Source organism: Hemitrygon akajei, chromosome 1 (genome assembly GCF_048418815.1).
Source record: "Hemitrygon akajei chromosome 1, sHemAka1.3, whole genome shotgun sequence".
Classification (NCBI taxonomy): domain Eukaryota; kingdom Metazoa; phylum Chordata; class Chondrichthyes; order Myliobatiformes; family Dasyatidae; genus Hemitrygon; species Hemitrygon akajei.
The window spans coordinates 102060660-102086219 of NC_133124.1; the positions used below are offsets into that span (position 1 = coordinate 102060660).

Below are 25560 nucleotides of genomic sequence, written 5' to 3' on the forward strand. Positions count from 1 at the left end.
CATTTGTCTGTTTTACAACACTGAACTGCCAGTTCGGTGCTCAACCCAGCATGGATGGAAAGTGTGCAAAGAGCCGGTTGGATTCGAACCTGGAACCTCTTGTTTCAAAGTCTCGATACAATTATACCACTGGCACAGATGTGACAAGGTGCTTAAGGGACAAGTTACATCTAACATTTGTGACTCTTAAGAGAGTAAGAGCTTAGGGCCAGCTTGTTCTGGAAAGATGAAATGAACCTTGGATAAGGGATATTGAAAGCTTGATCAGAAGGGAGAAAATAGCATATAGCATGCAGAAACTGGAACCAAGCAAGTCTTTGAGGAATACTGAGGATGTAAGGAGGAGTTAAAGGAATTAGGAGGCAAAATGCAAACAATGAAATATCCTTAGGGAAAATTCAGAACTCAAAACACTTTATAAGTATATTAAGGGCAAGAACTATCCAACAGTAGTAATTTAACAATTGTGCCACCTGGTCCATCATATCTGTTCCATCATTTCATCATGGCTGATCCAATTTTCTTCTCAGCCCCAATCAACACTCTCTGGCTAAAGAAATTCCTCATCTCCATTCTAAAGGGACACCACTCTATTCTCAGGCTGTATCCTCTGGGAAAGATCCTTTCCATATTCACTCTACCAAGGCCTTTCACCATTCATTACGTTTCAATGAGGTCACCCCTCATTCTTCTGAATTCTAGTGAATAAAGGTCCAGAGCCATCAAATACTCTTCATATGACAAGCCATTCAATCCTAGAATCAGTTTCATGAAACTCCTTTGAACTATCTTAAGTTTCTGTACATCCTTTCTAAGGTAAGGGGTGCCAAACCTGCCCACAATACTCCAAGTGAGGCCTCACCAGCGCTTTTTAAAGTTTCAATATTACATCCTTGCTTTTATATTCTAATCCTCTTGAACTGAATGCTAACATTGTATTTGCCTTCCTTACCAGACTCAACCTGCAAATTAACCTTTAGGGAACCCTGCATAAGGATTCCAAAGTCCCTTTGCACCTCAGTTTTTTGTATTTTCGTTGCTTAGAGATCAGTAATTAGTGTATGAAACCATGGGATGTGAAGTCCTACATGAATAAGCCTTATTGATATTCACCAAGGACATGATGAAAGCAAGTTTGAGAGAGGCATGTTGATAGTCAATGTTAAGGTGAACAGTAAACCTTTGATAAGATTTCACATGGTAGGCTGCTATGGAAAGAGACTGCATGGAATCCAGGGAGAGCTAGCTTACTGGATGCAGAATTGGCTTTATGGTAGAACGTACAGAATGATGGTGTAAAGTCAGAGCAACCATGAGCTGAAGGAACTCAGGACTGATGCAGGTTTTAACCTGAAACATCAACTTTTTTCCTCTCACAGATGCTGCATGATATACTGAGTTCCTCCAGATTGTTGTTTCTTAATACAGACTCCAGTATCTGTTGTCTCTCATGTCGTCATGGTGGAAGGCTGTTTTTCAGACTGGAGTCCCATGGTCCTAGTGATGTTCCCCAAGGCTCGGTGCTAGGTCCAAATCTATTTTTACAATTTTTGTTAAGTATACAGGAAGGTACTTTTGGTAATCATGTCCTCTCCCTCTACATGCCGAACTTTCTATAGGTCCCTAAAAGACAAATACTTTTTTCCCTGGCTATGCCTGCAACTGAATTATTCATATAACCATATAACAATTACAGCACGGAAACAGGCATTCTCGGCCCTTCTAGTCCGTGCCGACGCTTGCACTCACCTAGTCCCACTGGCCCGCACTCAGCGCATAACCCTCCATTCCTTTCCTATCCATATACCTATCCAATTTTAATTTAAATGACAATACCGAACCTGCCTCTACGGGAAGCTCATTCCACACAGCTACCACTCTTTGAGTAAAGAAATTCCCCCTCGTGTTACCCTTAAACTTTTGCCCCCTAACTCTCAATGTCCTCTTGTTTGAATCTCCCCTACTATCAATGGAAAAAGCCTATCCACGTCAACTCGATCTATCCCCCTCATTATTTTAAATACATTATTTTAAATGGTCTGTGGAAATGTTAAAAAGGGAAAATGTCATGCATTAAGTTAATTTAACTTCAATGTGCTAAACAGAAATATAAAATACTATACTTTGTCAATAAAATAAAGTGCCACTGCTCTCTGTCGTGATTTCATTTCCCTTGATTTCCAATCTACACGATATTGACTTCGGATTGCATTAATTCTGTCCTTCAGGCGCCGGGCAATTTCATATTTCTGCAGATCCTTCTCACCCTGTAGATTTCAATAGAAAACAATACAATGTCATTTGTGCTTATTAGTTATTTACTAGAGATAATACCTTTTCAACTGAGATCAAGATCCAGAGGCTTTCAGCATCTCAATAGCTAATGTGGAACTCAATACAGGCTTCCCCCTCTTTACAAATGTTCGCTTTTACAAAAGACCTACATTAGTAACCTGTTTTTCGCATTACAAACAGGATTTTCACTTTTACAAAAAATTTTCCCATATAAATGAATGGTTCTTTGCTTTACATCATTTTGGCTTAAGAAAGGTTTCATAGGAACGCTCTACCTTTGTAAAGGGGGGTGGGGTGGGAACACCTGCATTCCATAAATTCTTGGTTCAACCTCATGTTTGTTTTGGGCTAATCTCAATATTCTATAGTCAGTCATTTTGCACTAAAAGCATGAAGGAACTGATAAAGGATCTTCAGGCTTGGATTTGATGTCTCTGAGGGACCAGAAGTGGACTAAGCTGAATTTCCATAGAAGGGGAGTATAATACAAAACTCACCTTTGAGCAAGTCAGTCTCATCCAGAGAAATTACTTGAATGAGACAGTTACTATCAACTATTCTTTCAACCTTTCAAACACTCAAAGCTGGTGTCAAGAAGAGCTATGAAATTGAAGGAGAAAAAATGTGTGGGGGCAGAAAGGTGTTGGGGGAAATCAGCTTTCCTGATGACACTGAAATACGCTCTATACAAAGGTTAGAGACACAGAGCATTGAAACAACCCCTTCTGCCCAACTAGTCAACCTCAATCAAGATGCCTTTCTAAGCCAGTCTCATTTGCCTGTGTTTGGGCTGTTTACTTCCAAACCCCTTCCTGCCTATGCAACTTGTCCAGGTGTCTTTAACATGTTGTTAGTGTACCTGCTTCTACCACTTCCTCTGGCAGCTCATTCTATATACTGACCATCCGCCGGGTGTAAAAATTGCCCCTCAGGTACCTATTACATCTCATTCCACTAACCATAAACTTATGTCCTCTAATTCTTGACTTTCCAAACCTGAGGACAAAAAAAAAGACACTGTCCAAGGTTGTCATTATTGAATACCGGACGTAAAGATCATTTTGTCCAGGAGCTAGGCAACACTTGACACATTATATTCTTACAGCAGCAGAAATGAATGTCAGCATTTCTATTGCTGATACTGGTCATATCCACTTTCACAACATGTCTAACAAATTCATTGAAGTGCCAGCAATTTTCTTTTCCCCCTCAAAGAAATTGTCTGATAGGTAAAATAGTGCTTAATGACTACAGGATTCTTTAAAGGTCTTAACTGATTGTTCATAATACATTATATCAAGTCAATTCCAGTCAAGTTTATTGTTAAATGCACAATGGAAAACTTGCTTGCAGCAGCATTACTGGCACGTAATCTACAGATAACACCGAACAAATTATATAAGACAGTGAAGAGAGGAGAAAATTGTGTAAAAGCAGCATCTTGACCCAAAAAACCAAAGGCACAATCAGAGACCAGTCCACTGTTGTGTTAGAGTTGGTCCACAGTGCTCCACTGGTTAGTTAGGGTTGTGCAGGGCAGTTCAAGAAATCTGCAGCACCTCCTGCAGATGCTGTACCAGCTAACCCTAACTAACCCATCCATATCTCTAAATACTCATTTTTATACAAAAGATCAATAAAAGGTCATTAGGTGTAAGAATCCCAAATCAATATTTAAGACAATCTAATTGGATGGAGGTAGAGTCAAGGCATTTACAGGAGGTGCTGTCTCAAGAAGGAAGCAACTAACCTAATTCACCTTATAGTCACGTAATCTTGGATAAGCTTGAGTTTTAATAAAAGAAAGACAATTGGTTACTATAAATGTTGGCAAGTCTATTCCATAAAAGTTAATGTTATTCACTTATGACCAAGTTGTAGAAGGCATCAGGACAGAGCTGGTGGGTGCAGTTGTGGTGCAGTAGGGTCTAGAGGCTTGGTAGAGGGAGCACAAGTATGGGGAGAATGCAGGACATCATCAACTTTAGGGACTACAAAAGTTTTCCTACAAAATTGTACTTAGGGGCAGTGGGGTCTCAGCAAAATACTCTTCAGTATTGTCATGTTGTTTAGTGGGTTTGGTAGACGAATGGAACTATACTGGGTAGGATATCAGAAGAGTTTGGGAGTAGGGGATCTGAAATTCAACACTACTGCTGAATTTGCATTTTGACTTGCATATTCTTAATGGACATTTTTAAAGGCTAGTTTATACTGTCAATGTTACTGTTTGTTACAAAAGCCTAAATTCTGTACCAAATCATTCCTGGGAAAGAGCAAATCTGGGGTTGAGAAGGAACAAGTTAAAATAAAGGATAGTGAAATCAATTTTGTAAAGGAATTGCCAAGAAATACACACCTTTAGTTTGGAACTTGGGTTGAGCATGATATATTTATTAAGATTCTGGACATTTTCCACCCATGACGCCAGCCAAGTTACTTTATTATCAAAACGCACTTCCTTCCAATGATGACCTTGTGGAGGTGTTGGGATCTTTGAATCACTGGATAAAATGTTTAATTTAGAAAAATAAAATTAACAAACAGGTAATATGTCTTAACAAAATAGATTACTTCAAATCAAATACAGATCATAAATGATGAAATTGTGGTAGGAAAGCCTTAATTTAATGACTTAATCACTTCAAAGTGAATTGCCACTGCAAAATTTAGCCTCACTTCCTTCAGAACGACAAGCAATTTAACTATACTTTCCTTTAAAACAATAGTATACTAAAGTGCTAATTCAAAAATACTAACTGAAATGCCATATCAGACTTTATTTCCCTACTGGAAAACAGATTAGGGAAATTAATCATTACAGATCTGCGTCTTTGCTTTTCCAACTGCCTACAAAGTGCTTTGTGGTCTTTAACTGATTAAGGAGGGTACTTAAAGTTCAGGACCTCATACAGGGCAGAGAAATCATGGCCTACTTGACACCAATGATGCCTGCTATCAGTTATGCTTCAGAGACCTGGAAAATCTGTAGAAGGCAGTTAGAAAGACATTGAAAAAATGCTGTCTGCAAAATCCCCCAAATTCCACATTTGGATAATAAAATCAATAACAGTTTTCACTATTAGGCCTCATTCCAAGTACATTAAAATTAATCCACTGACTGATTATTTGGAAACCAGCAACTAGTTCAATGGTGATGTTTTGTCACACTCCTTTCAACTCATCAGGACCCTGGTTCCTGCACTTCCTTCCCACATTGCTTGTTCATCAGAAAATTTATCATAATTCAGTGTGGCATTCAAAATAAATTAAATTATTGGAATTTTGTGTTGGGTAGCAATACCATCCAATAGTCCAGAACACCTGTTGGTTTGGCATCACAGTCCTGAGCGTTTTGGACAACAAAGGTGCATACATACATCAGGATGTTCTTTGTCAGCTACAGCACAGCATCATCAATAAGCTTTAAGATACCTCATTTGCAAGTGGATCCTCTGGTTCCTCACCCCAGTCAGTTCAGATTGGCAACAGCAACTCTCCACGATCTCCATCAGCACATGTGCATCACAACGCTTGTGTTTAGCCCCTGCTCTGCTCACTATTCACTTATGACTGCGTGGCTAAGCTCAGCTCCAAACCATATTCAAGTTTACCGATACGCCACAGTCATTGGCCGAATCAAAGGGTGGTGATGCATTAACATACAAGAGGGAGATTGAAAATCTGGCTGAGTGGTGCCATAATAAAATCTTATTCAATGTCAGCAAGACCAAGGAGCTGATTATTGAATTCGGGAAGAGGAAACCAGAGGTCCACGAGCCAGTTCTCATTGGAGGATCAGAGGTGGAAAGGGACAGCAACTTTGAATTCCTTGGTATTATTATTTCAGAGGACCTGACCTAGGCCCAGCACAAAAACAATTACAAAGAAAACACATCAGCACCTCTGCTTCCTTAGGAGTCTGTAGAGATTCATAACGATTTTGATAAACTTCTATAGATATGTAATGGAGAGTTTATCAACTGCCTGCATTACAATCTGGTATGGAAACACCAATGCCCTTGAACAGCAAATCCCACAATAAGTAGTGGATATAGCCTAGTCCATCACAGGTAAAGCCCTCCCAGCCACTGAGCACATCTATATGAAATGCTGTTGCCAGAAAGCAGCATCTATCATCAGGGACCCCCATTTCCAAGGATATGCTTCCTGCTTGTTGCTGCCAGCAGAAAGGTGGCACAGGAGCCCCAGGACTCACCACCACGATCAGCAACTTCAATGGTGATATTTGTCACACTCCCATTCAACTCATCAGAGCCCTGTTTCCACCCTTCAACTATTAGTCTCTTAAACCAAAGCAGGTAACTTCACTCACCCAATCATTGAAATGTTCCCACAATCAATGGACTCACTTTCAAGGACTCTTCATCTCAGGTTCTTGACATTATTTATCTATTACTTTTCTCTTTTTGTATTTGCAGTTTGTTGTCTTCTGCACGCTGGTTGAATGCTCAAATTGAGTGGTCTTCCATTGATTCTATTATGGTTATTATTCTGTCGACTTATTGAGTGTGCCACGAGAAAATAAATCTCAGGGTTGTATATGGTGACATACATGCACTTTGATAATTTTACTTTGAAATTATTATCAAAGTACATAGAGGCCCTAGTTGCACTCAGTTGGCTACACTGGTTAGATAGACCATGTTGCCTACTTGCTCATTACTTGTATACTTGTAACTAACTATTCTGAGCTATCATGGGGAAGGATCATCAAGCAGGCACAGGAAAAGATTCAAGGATGTGCTCAAAAGAAGAAACTCGACATTCCCATCAACTTTTTGGTATTTCCCCACACAAATGGAGAAGGAATATCAGGAAGGTATGAAGAATGTTGAGGCAATGCACCAGAAGCACAACTGCAATAGAAACATTTCACTGTTGGTCAGGAAGAATCACAATCTTCAAATCAGTAAAATTGAATGAATGAGCTAAGCAGTGTGGAAGTTTGTAAACTAAATGTATCTGTTCTTGCCATGCTTTCAAAGGAATTGAGGCAGCCACTTGAATGACTGTTCTTGCAGTCACCATTTTGTGAACGGATTCCTGAACAGTATTGGCTTGATCAGAGCAACTAGAAGTGGCCACAATGAGTGCCCTGTTAATAATTTGCTAAACTTGAGATCATTTCCAAATAAGAAACCGTTCAGTTATGTACTGTGGAAGGACCACTATGTGACCCGAAGTACCTTGAGCATAGTGTTTGGCTGACCTGGCTAACTTGCTTTGAAATGGTTTGATTCAGAAAACAAAGTTATCTGGGGATGAGCATAATATTGCTTGAGGCCATGGGTTAGACACAGTAAAAAGCTGGCACAGGTCAGTCAAGAAAATCTGAGCCAATGAAATCAAAACACATCAGTATGATCTGATAGGAAAGAGGATGGAGGATTTTGGGAGTAGAATCAGTGAAAACTGGAGACCAACCATTGGGGGGAACATGGATGACCCCATGTTGGAAATGTGGAGATTATGTCAGGATCAAGCTTTTCCCCCAGGTTGGTAGACTTCTTAACGCTCTGTTGTCACTTAGCACAATGTACACTGTCTGAATGCCCTGCCACCTCCCCAACTTACAACTCAGAAACACTCTATTCACACACTGATCACTTTTCATCTTCTATTGCTGCAGTTTCACGTTATTTATATTCCAATAGTGTGAGTAACATTATATTGTCTTACATAAACAGGCACTTCACACTTTATGTCAACATGTCAATCTTCAGGCTATGCCACAAAGAGACTTGTGCTATCTTGTGCCTGTATTGGATTGTAACTATGCGTTGTATGTACTGTGTTTTGCACCTTGGTCCCAGAGGAACAGAATAGACTCCTACTCCCAGTATTACCTCTTCTATTCTTTGATTATTCAGGGTCAGAGAAACCTGGTGTGTGCGCATACAGATAACAACAAGCACATAAATAATACAAAACTAGTTAGGTGAACCAATGAAGGTAGATTCTCTCTGTGTCTAACTGATCATTATTCTTGAAGATCGTTACCAGGAACATCGCAATACTTGCCTTTATCTGCAGTTCTCACACGGCCTCAGTAGCCACAAAACCAAAATGGAAACAAGCCATTCCTGATAAACACTGAATACCTAAAAAGTAACCGAATCCAAAGCAACCTGTTTATCACCTAATCCAAATTTTCTTTGCAACACAAAAGAATGCAAAAACAATTTTCTTCATTTAAGGTGCACTTGAATGTTTCCCTTTGTAAACATATTGTTAAACCACAAAGAATATGTGCTCATAAGGAAAAGTGCTTGGACTCATGGCTGAAAAAAGCAAGGTAGAAAGATGAAAAAAAAGGAAGGTATAAATTATATGGTAGCTTCTCTATCAAAAAAAAATCTTATTTTTGGATTTATCATGTAATCCATTCACCTACTACAATTGATGATGACATCTTCAGGCATGATCCTTCTCTTCAGTTTTCCCATCTTCGGATGATCACCACGGCCACGAAAAAGCCCTGGTGGCTCGATTTTGAAGTTTGCGATTCTTTCCCGATGCCCATCCATTATACAGTAGCCGTACACCTCGATGATTGCATCTTGCTCCATCTTTAATTTCTGCAAGGAAAAGCTGAATTTTCACCCGATAACTCATTGGTTTTCACTTATTTTATTAACTTCTTGTGCTGTTCCCATAAAAAATTATCCACCCATTATATTTGGATACTATAAGAAAATGGCTGACATTATAATTATTTTATCAGTATAATTATTTTATTATTTTTTATTTTATTATTTTATCACTAATATTTATCACATTATCACATAATTATTTTATCGCTAGCTTTAGTGTTGTTGTATTTATGTGGCCATAACCTTTAGTTTTACAATTTAGCAAAACTTTCTTAGATTTGAAGATGACCACTATACATCTGTCCAAAGTGAATGTATCTGTGATTTGTGCCCACTACCTTTAATACCCTGCCAAAGAACTTTCTGAACACACTTACTCTAATTACCACTCAGCTTAGCATTGCTTATATATACAGATTGGAATTCAGATATTATACAAAAAATATTTTTCCAGATTTATATATAAAGGAACTAACATTGACTATTTCAGATCTGATATTATGGTAATGAGAAAGGGATGATTAAAAATCTGTTTCTTAGAGGGTCTTTGTGGATCAGTGATTACAACAGGAGTTTAAAAAAAAACTGGAAGTGATTTAGTTTTATCCAAAACTAGCAGAATGAAGAAAACGATGAAGGGATATTTATTTAATGATACAGTATGTAGAAAGCCTTTCTGTCTTTCAAGCCACACCACCACAGCAATCACACAACCTCAATTAATGCTAACCTGATCATGGGGACAATTAACCTACACTGTACGTCTTTGGACTGTGGGAGGAAACTGGAGCACCTAGTGAAAACCCACACATTTAGTGGTGAAGATGTACAGGGACTCCTTACAGAACGGTGCCAGAATTGAACTCTGCACTCTGGAAAGCCCCAAGCTGTAATAGTGTCGTGCTGTTACGCTACAGTGGTGCCCGAAATATATTAGAGATATCAGCAAACAAAGCCAAAAAAATCTTGCAGGAAAAGTGGCTCAGTCGTCGCCATCAAAATAAGTTAATTATAGTACTTTTTTTTTTTTTTACAAAGGAAAAGACAGCCTTTCCATAATAAAACACTTGAACCATAAGCTTTGATTTTTCAGAATTCTGTGGACATTTTCCAAGGCATTGACAAATAAAACAATGAGATTATGGTAGCAGGAAACAAATGTCGACTAGGCAATAAATGTTCTAGATGTGAAACAAGGAAAGGAATAGCTAAAGTTAATAGGGGTACTTTACCAACCAAGGCAGGAGAAATTATATTGGCCAATAAAAGATACAAGCAGTAACCACACAGAGATCTATAAGTATAGAATGAATGACCAAATAAATTAGTGCTAGTAATACAAACTAAACAAGAATTATTATACAAAATTAGACTGCACAGTATTGGTGAGGAGTCTTAAGCCATGTTAGCATTCAGTTCGCGAGGACTAGAATATAAAAGCAAGGATGTAATACAGAGCCTTTATAAGACATTGTCAGGCCACTTTTGGAGTATTGCGAGCAGCTCTGGGCCCTAAATCTAAGAAAGGATATGCTTGCATTGAAGAGGATCCAGAGGAAGCTTACAGGAATGATTCCAGGAATGAACAGGACATTTAATGGCGCAAGGCCTGTATTTACTGGAGTTTAGAAGAACAAGTTGAAACCTATTGCATATTGAAAGACCTAAATACAGCTGATGTGAAGATGTTTCCATTAGTGGGAGAGTCTAGGACAAGAGGGTATAGCCTCAGAATAGATGGGCGTACATTTAGAAGAGAGATGAGGAGAAACTTTTTCCAGAGAGTGCTGAATCTGTCAACTGTGGAGGCCAAGACATTGAGTATACTTAAAGCAGAGGTTCTTGAATAGTAAGGGTATCAAAGGATATAGGGGGAAGGCAGGAGAATGGCATTGAGAGAGATAATAAATTAGCAATGATCGAATGGCAGAGCAGACTTGATGAGCCAAATGGCTTAATTCTGCTCTTATGTCTCATATCAACATCAACTGTGTAATGATTAATGGATAGAATAAACAGGTCCTTGTTCATGAATGTCTGGAAATTAACATATTTGCAGAGTAACAAATTAGGAAGGCAATTAACCCTTATTATAAAAGGATTCAAGTATAACAGATGAAAAAAAAACCTGCAGGTGCTGGAAATCTGAAAAATAAACAGAAAATATTATAAATATTAAGTAGATTAGGCAACATCTGTACAAAGAGAAATGAAAGTTTATGTTTCAGGACTAAGAAACTCAGTAAACTCTGTTCTTTCCACAAAAGAAATGCTTTGCTCCAGTTATATAGATTGATGATTATACAGGATCTGGAATATTATGCACTGGTCTGGTCTCCTTATTTACTTGTGATGAAAGACATGCAAATTGACTGATGGGAGTAGTCAGGATTCATCATAAGACCAATTAATCTGACTAGGTTCAAATTCTCTCAGGTTAGAAGCACCTATTGTCTCATTGCAATGTACAAAATCTTAAAAAGATGTGGAATATGTTTTCCTTTGCTAGAGTGAGTACAACTGAAGATTTAATCTCAAAATAAAGAGCTAGTCATTTAGACCAGCGATGAGAAATTCCTTCACCTTGAGATTTGTGAAACTCTGGAATTTTCCACTCTGTGGAGACCCAGTCACTGAGTCTATCCAAAGAATACTGATAATATATTAAAGGAATCAAGAGATGGGATTAGTGTAGCAAAATGCACTGACACAGAAGCCCAGCCATGATCTTAATGACAGTAGAGAAAGCACAGGGAGCCAAATAACACAAGGAAAAAGGTAGGCTACTTGGCCTCTCATGCTTGACTTCCCATTCAAGATTAAATAAAGTACATATTCTCTTTACATCCTTAATACGGTAATTGATCTACTCCCAATGTGGTTCAGCTAATAATGATTTGGAGCAGGTTAAATACTTTGGATAGTCAAACTCTTCAAGGGCTTCCAGCCGGGTACAGATATCGATTATAACCGATGTTTGCATGACAAATTCAGCCATCTTCACGCTGTTGGGGGGGGGGGGGGGGGAGAAGAGAGAAGATAGATGTCCTAAAAGAGGAAAACCACAATGGTCATGTCTCTGGCACCGAGTCTGGCTCTGCAGCTCCAAGAAGGGGGTGAGGGACGAGAGAAGAGGTGAGCTGTAGTAATAGAAATCTCATTGGTTAGGCACACAGAAAGGAGGTTCCGTGGACAAGAACAAGATTCCTGGATAGTACATTGCTTCTTGACTACCAGGGTCAGGGACATCTCAGATCAAGTCCACAGTATTCTTAAGTTGGGGGCAGTGGGGTTCATGTTTGTACCAATGACGTGGCTAGGATGGGTAATAAGGTCCTGCAAAGAGAGCTCAGGGAGTAAGGCAACACACACAAAATGCTGGAGCATCTATAGAAAAGAGCACAGTCAATGTTTTGGGGCCGAAATCCTTCTGCAGGACTCCACTATCTGTTCTGGCACTCTGGTTTCTGTCCCCCTGCAACTCTCCCATCCCTCCCCCAACCTGTGCAGCACCAGCAAACCTTCCTGTTAGGATACCGCCCCCCCCCCCCCCCCCCCCAGTACAAACTGTCCACTCTGTATAGTTGCCACCTTCCCTGGAAGAGCCCAATAATCCAAAAATCTGGAGCCCTCCCTCCTGCATCACCTCCTTAGTCACATGTTTAAAACTATATGACCTTCCCATTACCAGCCTCACTAGAACGAGGCATGGGTAGCAATCATGAGATCACAACTCTGGAGGCCCAGTCCTTTCACTTAGTCCCTGTGGAGAAGGATATTGTTAAGCCTAAGTACAAGGTCAGGAATCAAAAGGTCAAGCATGGTGGGAACTCAAGTTCTGAGCTACCATATATTTCAATGCAAGGAATATTGTAGGAAAGGTGAATGAGCTTAGGGCATAGATCAGCACGTGGAATTATGACACTGTAGCCATTAGTGAGGGGCAGGATAGGCAACTCTCAACGTTCCAGAGTTCTATTGCTTTAGACATGATAGAGCGGGGAGAGAATAAAGGGTGAGGGGCGGCATTAATAGACAGGGAAAATGTCACTTCAGTGCTCAGTCAGGGCAGATTGGAGAGCTCATTAGTTTCAAGGTAATTATGGACAGAATCAATCTAATTCTTGGGCTGAGATTCTAAATTGGTATAATAAAGGATATGGCAAGTTTGGATTGGGATCAGTTGTTTTCTAGTAAATGCATACTTGGTAAGTGGGAGGCCTTCTAAAGTGAAATTTTGAGAGTACACAGTTTGTATGTTCCTGTCAGGCAAGGATTAACAGGCTTAAGGAACCTTGGTTTTGAGAGATGTTTAAGAAAGAGGAGGTGCATTGCAGGTAGGAACAAATGAGGTACTTGGAGTATAAGAAATTGAAGAGAATACTTCAGGAAGTCAGCAGGACTGAAAGAAGACGTGAGGTTGCTCTAGCAGACAAGGTGAAGGAGAATCCCAAGGGTCTCACAGATACATTTCAAGAGCAAAAGGATAACAAGGGGCAGAATTGCTCCCCTGGAAGATCAGAGTGGAAATATATTCATAGAGTTAAAAGAGATGGGAGAGATCTTACATGGATTTTTTGCATCTATATTTAGACAGGGCACAGACACAGTCTATAGATGTGTGCAATGCAGCAGCGAGGTCATGGATCCTGTACAGATTACAGAGGAGGCATTTGCTGTCCTGTTCCAGTTGATGGGACTTAGCACATTAATGGTTCAGCACAGACTAGATGAGCCAAAGACCGTTTCTTTGCTGTAGTGTTCCATGTCTCTATAACTCCAGATATTCATTACCCTCCAGGAAAGGAAATTTCTATGCAAATCAGTTTAAATGACTGATCCCTTATCTTGTAATATGACATCCCCACAAGCATCTTATCATCTATCTTTTCAAGTCCCCTAAGGAATCATTTATGTTTGAATAAACTCATCCCTCATTCTTCCAAAGTGAGTTGGATAAAAGTGTAGAAGACCTTTAACTTGAGAACAAATCTCCTAAACTAATGATTGAGAAATGGAGTTCTTTTATTTGGCAAACAGCACACGTAATTTACCAGCTTTAAGTTTTTCCACAATCATTTTAGAGCACCATAGGCTCTAGCTGGGTTTTTTTATTATGTTTTTTTTCCTCTCCCTTCTTGAGCAAGCAGAATATTTATTTATTACCTTCTAACCTTGTACAAGTTTCATTTAAAGTCAAAGGTTTGAATTTAACTGAGACTGTATAGACTTTATAGGTTCACTAAAATGGCTTTCCAGGGATGCCGCTAATAGAATTAGGCTGTACCTCAGCATAAATTATCTTAGTGATTGGATAATTGAAATACTTTTCTACTTGACAAACACGCTTCTACCTGTTTTTCTTCCTTGAGCAATCCTTTTCTGGCCTCTGCTTTTTCAGTAAAGTATCGATGGATTTCTGTGAAATCACATTTATTTAGGTCTCTGATTGTCATCCTCTCCGAGCTGCTCATTTCCTGTAACCAAAAGCAAATCCAAAAGTAAATGAGATACAATTATAATAGGATCTACCGCTCAGATCAGGTCAAACATGTAGTTACATTGCTTTCAGACTTGTTATGCCAAAACCTTAGTATCCAGGCACAAATTGTTTTGTGTTAAATGAAGTCATGGAGTAGTGGCATTGCACATCACTTGCAATGACTTGTATTTGAAATTCAGTGACTAATTCACAGCAAATTCAGCAACTAAATAACATACAACTTCAAAAAGAGATTTCAAATGGGACACGAGCACATGAGAAAAAAGGATAGTATCAGGTCTGCCGTAATGACGATGCCCGAGGCATCATGGTTAAATAATTACGTGGCTAGCAGCCACATAATCTACAAGCAACCCCTCCCCCCCCACGAAAATCAATAGGTTTATCAAATTAAAAGGACACACACCTGCTGCCAGTCCTCAAAAAAGTTTCGTCTGAAAATTGCCTTTGTGGTGTACTCGTGATCCAGCATCTTCGCAAAGAAGGAGGCCATTTCTTCTGCTGCAGGAGTCAGCTTCATTTGATTGCCTTTTAAAATTATTTACAAAACAAGCTATCAAAATTAGAGAGGCAAATAACAGCTATTGCAAACTGAAGAGGTGAAATTACATTTAAACTGGAATAAAATTAAGGAAATATCTGACTACCTTATAATTTTATTTTGCAGAACTAGAAACTAATACAGAATCTAAGATCGACAAGCAAATAACTGCAGATGCTGGAAAGTGAAATGCAAACAAAATGTAAAGGACACAGCACATCAGGCAGCAACTGTGGAGAGACAAGACCATCTTTTCAGATCAATAACCCTATATTTATTCTGAAACGTGACAATTTTCCCTTTCCACATACAGTCCTGACCTGCTGAGTATTTCTCAGTTTTTCTGAAATGTATTCAGTCCTGACCTCAGATGATGACTATTCATTTCTCAGGTGTTCTGGCTTCCCTTTGCATCTTAAAAATGTACTGGTAAGTATTTCAGTTCTTTTTAAATTTTTGTTGCAGATCTGATGCCCAATCACCAAACTATTCACAAACTGCCTGCCTTTTCTTCTCAGATACTGAAGTTATGCCCATGCACAATGTGCAAATTAACTCAAATGAGTGCAAATTACTAAAATGAGAAAAGCCTCCTTCAGATAGTGGAATCTGGTCCATGTAAATAAAGCAAAAGGTACAAGTGCAATAAGGGAGATATCATCTATCTGCTGAGATGGATACATACTATCTAGTGGAAATCTTTGAAAAGAATACATTTCTTGTGTCTGTACTGCTGATGATCTTTTTTTAAACTGAAGTATGACAAAGTCAATCATTCGTTTTATCCTGAATACCACCTCAAAAAAAAAATCAGACATAAACAGAGAACATGAAAATACGAAATCTTTAAATAAAAAAGGGGATACAGCTAGATAGCAAAGTTACAAAAAGATCAAGTGGTAGTAGACAGGCATCACCGGGAATAACTCTCCACTAACACTGGGATTCCCATACTCCCTGGCCAGAAGCAACTGTGCCACTCTCACTGGTTAATTCACTGAAGCTTTGAGTCTTGTGGTTCAAATCCCAAAGCTGGGAATGTTGGCCTAAAGGGGGCGGAGGTCACATCATTCACATGTCCCAGTTCCTGAATCCAAAACAGACATTCTGATTTCAATAGATTGAGGGAAAGATTCAAGCACATGCTCAATGAACTGCACTGTCTACTTACACCTATCTGATCAACTAACCTGTAGGATCACAGAATATGGAAGGCAAAAAAATCAGAGCACTCAAAGGAAACCCAGTCACAGGGACAACATTGAAAGCAACAGGTGATCAAATATTTCTTTGAGACACATTTTGCATCATGCAAAATAACCACACTGCATACAAACTATTTGAATTATAACCACTTGCAATCTGAATTTGCAAATATGTCAATTTCATCATTTCCCTAATCTAAGTACTTGAGAAAATTTGAGGAGGATTTTCATTTTTATATTCCACAAGCATAGAGAAAAGCACCTTCCTCACAAATGATTTCATTTGACACTCTGGAATCATTGAGCAATACATGACAGATATGCAGACCCTTCTGCCAAGTCCATACCAAACACAGTTCCAAGGGTTGATCACCTTCAAACTTCTGGTATCATGATGACTTGCTCAGGCACAGCAGCCTCTCTGGGTCCAAACAAAGGTGCCCAGTTCATCCTTTACTTCTTTAATATCACAAGACACTACCTGATATTAAGAGTGTCAAGTATTGCAGGTCTACCCCACCAATGAGTTGCTTGATAGCAGTGGAGCTAGACTCGTTACGTGCCGTGCTGTCTGTTGCCTGCTATAGGAAGGTGTCCGAGGCAGTGCACGGTCTAATGAAACATTGCAAATGATTGTTCCGGATGTTTTTCTTGTGATTGCTAGATCCTGTTGGGCAATGATAGTGTAGAAATACAGGAAATTCAGTTCATTGGTTCTTTGATGAGACTGGCAGTGTGGGAACTGGGCAGCCTTGGCCGTTACGCACACCATGCCCTCATGCAGCAAGGTTGCCTGTTGTAGCCACCCAGGGGAGATTGAGAGCAGAGGCCCAGTGGGTGCGCTGGAGTCTAAATTCATGTATATGGTTGAATGACAATTAAACTTGAACTTGGTACTCACCCAGTTAGCCCCAATTTCCTGCATTTGGCCCATATCCCTCTAAGCCACACCCTCCATGTATGTATCTGTATTTTTTAGATGATACTATTGAATCTGCCTTAACCAGTTCCTCTGACAGTTCATTCTTGATGTTCACCACCAACCCTCTGCATGAAAAAGTTACCCCTCAGATCCCATTTAACTTTCTCCTCTCACCTTAAATTGTCATCACTGTTCTATTTAATGACAAATTCTAGAATATTATTATGAACCAACCCAGACTACGGGTGCATTAAGAACTGGCAGCACAATACTACTCACCATCATAATAGAAATTGACACCTGAGGGAAGGTTCTCATATTCAGGTGCAAATAATGGACCGTTATGTTCCAGAAACATCCATTTTACACCATCTCCATAGATTTCCTCTTCCCACCTGATGATAGAATGTACAAATTCCAGAGGGTGCAGGTTAGATCAGACCATTTTACTCCCCAATAACTAATGTTTAAGTTAAGGAAAAGATCATCAACCAATTAGTATTTCTCAATGCACCCATAAGGAACAATTCCCTTTTGCTTAAGAAGTTATGATGTGAAGGATCCAGGTACATTACTTACTTTATCCTTTTCAAATGCTGGACCATGATACAACTCCTATCCCCAGCCTTTCTAGAATTTCAAAATGTGCTATATTACAAGTTATGAGGCAAGATTTATACCACTTGAACCAATGAAAGCACTTTTCCTCCCACCCCTCCCCCAATTGTGAAACACAGTCGTCCCTCCTTATCCGTGGGGGATTGGTTCCGAGACCCCCCGCGGATACCAAAAAACGCGGATGCTCAAGTCCCTTTATTTAACCTGGCTCAATGTGGCGTGCTTTAGGACCCAGCGGAACCCCGGACTTTATTTAACATGTCTCCGTGCGGTGGACATTAGGACCCAGCGTAGCAGCTCTGAATCCGCAGTGTTTCTGTTCACGTAAATAATCACGATCACAATTGAAAATAAGGTGGAAGTAATAAAGCGAACAGAAAGAGGTGAAACGCCATTGGTCATTGGAAAAGCGTTAGGCTACAGTTGGTCAATGATCGGAATGATTTTAATGGAGCATGTGAAAGGCACTGCCCCGATGAAAGCTACAATTATTACTAAGCAAAGCAGTGGTTTAATTATTGACATACGCATGTTTCTTAAGTGTTTTATATGCATAGAAAGGTAAAATATGTACTATATACTAAGAAAAATGTTTGACTAACTGACGCTAAATGATACCGGATGTACCTGTTCCGACTTCAAATCCGACTTAAAGATGGACTCAGGAATGGAACTCATTCATAACCTGGGGAATGCCTATACTTTTAAGTCATTTCTAGATTATTTATAATACCTAATACAATGTACATGCTATGTAAATAGCTGTTATACTGTATTGTTTAGAGAATAATGACAAGAAAAAAGTCCATACATGCTCAAACAACAAGTGCTGGAGAGAGAACTTCTAGGTTTTCCCGGTCCGCGGTTGAATCCGCGGATAAGGAAGGCCGACTGTACTGTACTTGCTGGAGATTACAGCCCTTAGCCTTTTTATTGTTCATTTATCCTGTTTGTTGATTCAGTGCAGTTCTGTTGCTGCAATAACCAGTTAATGAGATACTCTCTGGACAAGTGTTGGCCCCTGTGATTATACCGGAATGCATCTTTGTTACATAAGTCAGTTCTTGATCCTAGAATGATTGTCATTTAAGAAAACTTGCAGTTCAGATACATTATTTGATTATCAGCTGGCTTGAATGTGAAAACTGTTCCCTAGGCTAAAATATTGTCTATAAGTGTGTGCAAATGCTATGCTCACTGGATACATTCAGAGTTGAATGAAATGTATTCTACTACCATTGAGGAAGATAAAAATAACACTTAGAAATTGGATTTCATAAGGCCTTGATTATGGAGAAAACTGGGGAAAAAAGGTAGGGACTTGTAGAATCCACATAACTTCCAAACTCCTTGGTGCATTTGAAACACCTATGCACAGAAGACTGGACATACACAGTGACATAAAGAACAGAATATTTGTTTGGGAAGCACTTTCATAATTGTCATTTGTGTAATCTATGCTGTCCTTGGGAAATTCATGCAAAAGTAAGCCTTTAAAATGCTTGGTGCTTGTATCAACATTATTTAAGAACTTGCGCCACCAGGTCAAGTAGGTTCTCTGAAGCAAACTCCAGGTTTGTCCATTAAATTAATTTACTGTAATTTCTCAGCTGACCACACCTGCTGCAATTCCAGTAGTAAATACAATACGGTCTCATAATTATTCATCCCACATGACATTCATTCACCAGGACTGAAAACAAAAGCTTTCCGGAGTAAAGCAAAATAATATAGCACAGGAAAAGCTGCTCAGCCCAAAGTGTTATGCTGCCTAATTAAACTAAATCCTTCTGCATATAGACCACATCCCTCCTTTTGCTGCAGGAGCCTCTTAAATGCCCCATCATGTCTGACTCCACTATAACCCTTGACAGCACATCCAGGAATCCACTAATCTATGCTAACAGTTCTCTTTTGAACTTTCCCCCCATTCATTTTGGGCTGAGCAGTGTAACTGTGTGCAAGTATTTTAACCCAGGAAAAATGATACTGGCTGTCTATCTAGGTCTCTCAATTTTACAACTTCCATCAAGTCTCCCCTCAGCTTCTGCCATTCCAGAAAAAATACAAGTTTGTCTAACCTCTCCTTTTAAGCACCTGCCCACTAAGCAGCATTCTGGAAAACCTCTTCTGCACCTCTCCAAATCCACCACATCCTTCTCCTATTATGAGGGGATCACAATTGAATGCGATACCTTTGGTGTAGGTTAAATCAGTTTTATAAACCTGCAACACAACTTCCTGACTCTTGAACTCATTGCCTCAATTAATACAGCCATGCATGCCACACAAGTGAGATTCTCCAAATGCTGAAAATCTTGAGCAACAGGCACAAACTGCTGGTTGAACTGAAGTCAGGAAGCATGCAGGGGAATAAACAGTCTAAATTTCAGGCTGAGACCCTTCATCAGGTCTTGAAAGGAAAGGGGGCAGAAGCCAGAATAAGGTGTGTTGGGGGGGGGGGGGTGGAGAAGTTAAATGCTGGCAGCTGATGAGAGGGAGGTGCATGGCTGGAGGAGGGGATGAAGTGAGAAACAGGGATGGCATAGGTGGAAAAGGTAAAGGGCTAAAGAAGAAACTGACCCTACCTATAAAATGTATTCACCTCCCCCTTCCCCCAGAAGTTTTCATGGTTTATTGCTTTACAACATTGAATCACAGTGGATTTAATTTGGCTTTTTTTGACACTGATCAACCCTTTCATGTCAAAGTGAAAACAGATCTCTACAAAATGATCTAAATTAATTACAAATATAAAGTTAATATAAATACAAATTAATTGCAGAAGTATTCATTCCTTCAGGTCAGTGTTTGGCAGCATCTTTGGCAGCAATTACAGTCTTGAGTCTATACGGATAGGTCTGGATACAGCAAGATTTCCCCATTCTCCTTTACAAAACTGCTCAAGCTCTGTCAGATTGCATGAGGATTGTGAGTGAACAGCCCTTTTCAAGTTCAGCCACAAATTCTCAATTGGATTGAGATCTTGGATTCTGACCTGGCCACTGTTTTTAAGCCGTTCCTGTGTAGCTTTGGCTTTAAACTTGGGGTCATTGTCATGCTGAGAGAGAAAAAAAATCTCTCAGGTCACTGTTCTCTTGCAGAATACTTCAGGTTTTCCCTATATTTTGCTGCATTCCTTTAACCATCTACCTTGACAAGCCTTCCAGGGCCTATAGCAGCCAAGCATTGCCACAGCATGATTTAGCCACCACCATGCTTCACAACAGGGTTGATGTGTTTTTGATGATGTGCAGTGTTTAGTCTGATGGCTTAAAAAGCTCAATTATTGTTTCATCAGATCATAGAACCTTCTTCCAGCAGACTTCAGTCTCCCACGTACCTTTTGGCAAACTGTAGCTGAGATTTCATGCGAGTGTTCCCCCCCCTCCCCCCCAACAGTGGCTTCCTCTTTGCCCCTCTCCTATAAAGCTGTGACTAGTGAAGCATCCAGGCAACAATTATATGCAGTCTCTCCCAATTTAGCCATTAAAGCTTGTAACCCCTCCAGAGTTGTCATAGGTCTCTTGGTGGCCTCCCTCACAAGTCCTCTTCTTGCAAGGTCACCCAGTTTTTGAGGATAGCCTGCTCTAGGCCGATTTACAACTGTGTCACATTCTTTCCATTTTTTGATGATTGACTTAACTGTACTGCAAGGGGTATTCAGTGACTTGGAAATGTTCTTGTATCCATTCCCTGACTTGTGCTCGTCAATAACCTTCTCACGGAGTTAGTTGGAGCCTTACTTTCATGGGATACTTTCTGCCAGGATACTGAGTCTCCAGCAGTTGGACCTTCTAGATACAGGTGTACTATTTTACTACAATCACCTGGACTGCACAAAGCTCTCTGACAATCATCTCTCAATTTAACTAATTATACGACTTCTAAAACCAACTGCTGCACCAGTAATGATTTGGTGTGTCATGCTGATGGGGTGGTGGGTGAATACTTATGCAGTTATTTTGTGCTTTGTATTTGTTACTGATTTAGATCACTTTGTAGAGATCTGTTATCACTTTGAAACAAAAGGGTTTATTTTTCTGTTGATCGGTATATAAAAAAATTAAATCTCCTGTGATTCAATGCTGTAAAACAATAAAGCATGAAAACTTCTGGGGGGGGGGGGGGTGAATACTTTTCACAGGAAGTGTAATTTCTTTACAGACGGTGAACCATGGAAGGAAGGGAAGAAGAAACAGAGGGAGGTACATACACAAAATGCTGGAGAAACTCAGCAGGTTGGATAGTATCCAAGGCAAGGAATAAAAAGTTAATGTTCCAGGCCAAGAGGGAGGTAATGAATAGGGTGAGAGGGTAATCACAATGGGGAATGGGGAATGGAAAAATGGGGGGGGGGGGGGGGGGGGGAGGAAGAAAGGTAGCATCCTGAAAACCTCTTCTGCATCCTCTCCAAAGCCCCCATATAGCTAGAATGTGATATGCTTTCTTTACGACCTTATCAAATCATGCAGACGTTTTCAGGGAACTACAGACTTCAACCTTATATACATGCATACTATACATCACCACTGTCAAATGTCCTGTTATTAACTGCACTGTTTCCCTTTACAGTGACTAGCATAAAATAAATTAGAAATGCTTTAACCAATAAATATTGATAGACAGCATGGTTTTTGAAAAAAATCCATTACTAATCGATTTGCTGCAGAATGGAAAGCTGCAACTTACCTCTTCAATGCAATATGTAAATTCCGAACAAGAGAAATTGAGCTCCTTAAAGTGCTCCAAGATAAGCAAGCATGCCTAACGTCGAAGTTAATAAAGGCAACTTTTGTCAGAGAGCTCACAGCTCTGAACATAACACTGGCTTAGGGTTGATATCCTTATGTTTAGACTGCCTTCAAAGCACTATTGATAAAATACTTGTCATTTTCTGTTTTGAACTTTCAACTAAGAAACACTTCCTGTGGCTCTACTAATTTAGTTCCCCGCACCACACAAAAAAATGTGTGCATCAAAACTGACCCTGCAGACAAAAACTACCCTCACCTTCAGTTCCTATTAAGATTTGTAATCTGAGCAAACAGACAGGGAGATTAAAACATGAGAGATAAGGAACAGCTTCAGTTATTGTTGGTAGTTTCAATATTTTGAATCATTTTGGAATATTTCTTTGCAAAATATCATACATTTTTAGATGCTGCTATTAAAGTGTGAATTTCAAATCTTGTATATTATTTCTACATAATTTCCATGCCACTAAACCTTCCGAAATTACTGATGCAATAAAGCCTGAATTGACAGTTAATACCTGCCTCGATCATAGCACCTTTACTTCAGAAACATGAAGATGCAAGCTCAAGATTCTATGCCGATTACCTAAAATTATTTTGTGTGGTATACATTTCTACTTCCATTGTCATTAAATATGAGGCACAGCTTTGAAGTTTCACAAGCGATATCAAAGTTCAAAGCAAATTTATTATCAAAGTACATATGTCACCATATACAACACATTCATTTTCTTGCAGGCTTACTCAATAACTCCAATAACCATAATAGAATCAATGAAAGACCACACCAAGCTGAGTGTTCAACCCTTGAACAAAAGACAAACTGTGCAAATACAAAAACAATAAATAAACAAGCAATCAATTTTGAGAACATGAGAGGAAGAGTCCTTGAAAGTGAGTCCATAGGTTGTTGGAACATTTCAGTGAGGGAGAAAGTGAAGTTAAGTGACATTATCCACTCTGGTTCAAGAGTCTAATGGTTGAAGGTTAATAACCATCCCTGAATCTGGTTGTGCAAGTCTTGAGGCTCCTGTACCTGCTTCCTGATGGCAGCAACAAGAAGGCAGCATGACCTGGGTGGTGGGGGGTCCTGGATAATGGATGCTGCTTTCCTGTGAAAATGTTACATGAGGATTTGCTCTATGGTGGGGAGGGGTTTACCCGTGATGGACTGGACCTTATCTACTACTTTTTAAAAGATTTGCTGTTCAAGGGCATTGGTGTTTCCATATCGGGCAATGATACAACCAGTCAATAAACCCTTTCAGCACACATCTTAGAAGTTTATCAAAAGTTTTAAATGCCATGTTTAATCTTTACAAGCTTCTAAGGAAGAGGCACTGCCACTTCATAATGCCACTTGCGTGCTGGCCCAGCATAAGTCCTCTGAAATAACAAGGCATTTAAAGCTGCTGACTCTCTCCGCCTCTGATGAGGACTGGCTCATAGACCTCTGGTCTTTCCTGAAATCAATGATCAGCTCCTTGGTCTTGCTGACATTGAGTGAGGGGTTTTGTTGTGGCACCACTCAGCACAAAGGAGGGAGACTGAAAATCTGGCTGAGTCATTACGACCTTTGATTTGGCTTGCGCCATCAGCAAACTTGAATATGGCATCAGCACACAGTCACAAGTATAAAGCAAGTAGAGCAGGGGCTAAGCAGACAGCCTTGTGGTGTACCTCTGCTGATGGACTGTGGAGATGTGTTGCCAATCCAAACCCATTGGGATCTGCAAATGAGGAAATCAAAGAACCAATTGCACAGGGAGGTAACGAGCCCAAGGTCTTTCAGCTTATTGATTAGTTTTGAGGGGATAATGGTATTAAATGCCGAGTTGTAGTCCATGCACCTTTGCTGTCCAGATGTTCCAGGGTTGAACCAATGAGATGGCATCTGCTGTGGACCTGTTGTGCCAGTAGGCAAACTGAAGTAGACCCAATGAACTTCTCAGGCAGGATGATATGTTTTAACCATCAACCTCTCAAAACATTTAATCACAGCTGATGCAAATACTATTAGACGATGGTCATTGAGCTGATTACCACGTTTTTCTTAGGCACTGGAAAAAGTGAAGCCTGCTTGAAGCAGGTGGGTACATCAGAATGCCAAAGCAAGAGGTTAAGGAGCTCAGTGAACACTCCAGCCAGTTGATTAGCACAGGTCTTTCGTACTTGGCTAGATACTTCTTCTGACCAGATGCTACTTGTGTGTTTACCCCACTGAAGGCTGCTAGCACGTCAGCCTCAGACTGAAATCACAGGATCATTGGGGGTTGTGGGAGTTCGTGATGGTTTCTCTATGTTTTGATTGTCAAAAGGAGCATAGAAGGCATTAAGCTGATTTGCAAGTGAAGCCCTACTGTTGCCTATATTACTTTATACAAGGTGGTAGCATTCAAGCCCTGCCACAACTATCGAGCTTCTTTTGTTAATTCAAGTTTAGTCCAGAATTGCCACTTCAACCATTTCCAGAAATTATACCTGGACCTCTGTAAATTTCTGGCCCTCAGCAGAGTACAGATTTTGTAGCTCATCCAGGGCTTTGGTTGGGGTAGACTCTGAATGGTTTTGTGGGGAAACATTTGTCTACAGCCGAGTGATCAGATTCATCGAAATGTGTTCTGGTATGCAATGGTAAACATCCCTTATCTTAGTTTAACAGTAGTCTAGTGTCTCTGGCTCAAGCCACGTAAAGGTATTGATTATAACTGACGTTACGATGACAAACTCCAACATCTTCTTCAGGGATGATGCCTGGGGCATGTCTAGTCTGGCAGTACATGTACACCCCTGTATTCAGTCCCCCAATTGGTTAGTCCTCATCCAATCAGTTTTCTGCTCTCCCAGCTTGTTTACAATCGAATTTCAGTTCTTACTTAGAGCGAGACCTTCGTCTTTGTTAAAATTCTTTTCCTCTAGTTTCACTTCAATTGTTTCATTTACCAGGTGGTCCCAAAAGCCATTGGCACGGCACAGTAGTTTTGCACCGTTGAAGTCAATCCTATGGCCATTCCAAATGCAGTGCTCTGCTACCGCTGATTTCTCCAAGTAACCCAAATGGATACACCTTCGTGCTCCTTGATGCGATCTCCACTGTGTGTC

The 25560-nt window shown here is 39.9% G+C and overlaps 1 protein-coding gene across 1 annotated transcript in view; it reads right to left on the reverse strand.

Annotated features, from left to right (window-relative positions):
- LOC140729155 (DNA topoisomerase 1-like) overlaps positions 1–22630 on the reverse strand; it is a 40118-nt gene extending 17488 nt beyond the window's left edge. The window contains exons 1-7 of the mRNA XM_073048610.1: positions 22394–22630; positions 17363–17478; positions 14822–14943; positions 14267–14389; positions 8710–8897; positions 4655–4799; positions 2124–2267 (exon numbers count right to left, since the gene is read on the reverse strand). Of these exons, the coding sequence (XP_072904711.1) occupies positions 2124–2267; positions 4655–4799; positions 8710–8897; positions 14267–14389; positions 14822–14943; positions 17363–17478; positions 22394–22524 (969 nt within the window). The 5' untranslated portion in view covers positions 22525–22630. The remainder of the gene's footprint in view (positions 1–2123; positions 2268–4654; positions 4800–8709; positions 8898–14266; positions 14390–14821; positions 14944–17362; positions 17479–22393) is intronic.
- Positions 22631–25560: the final 2930 nt, after the last annotated feature.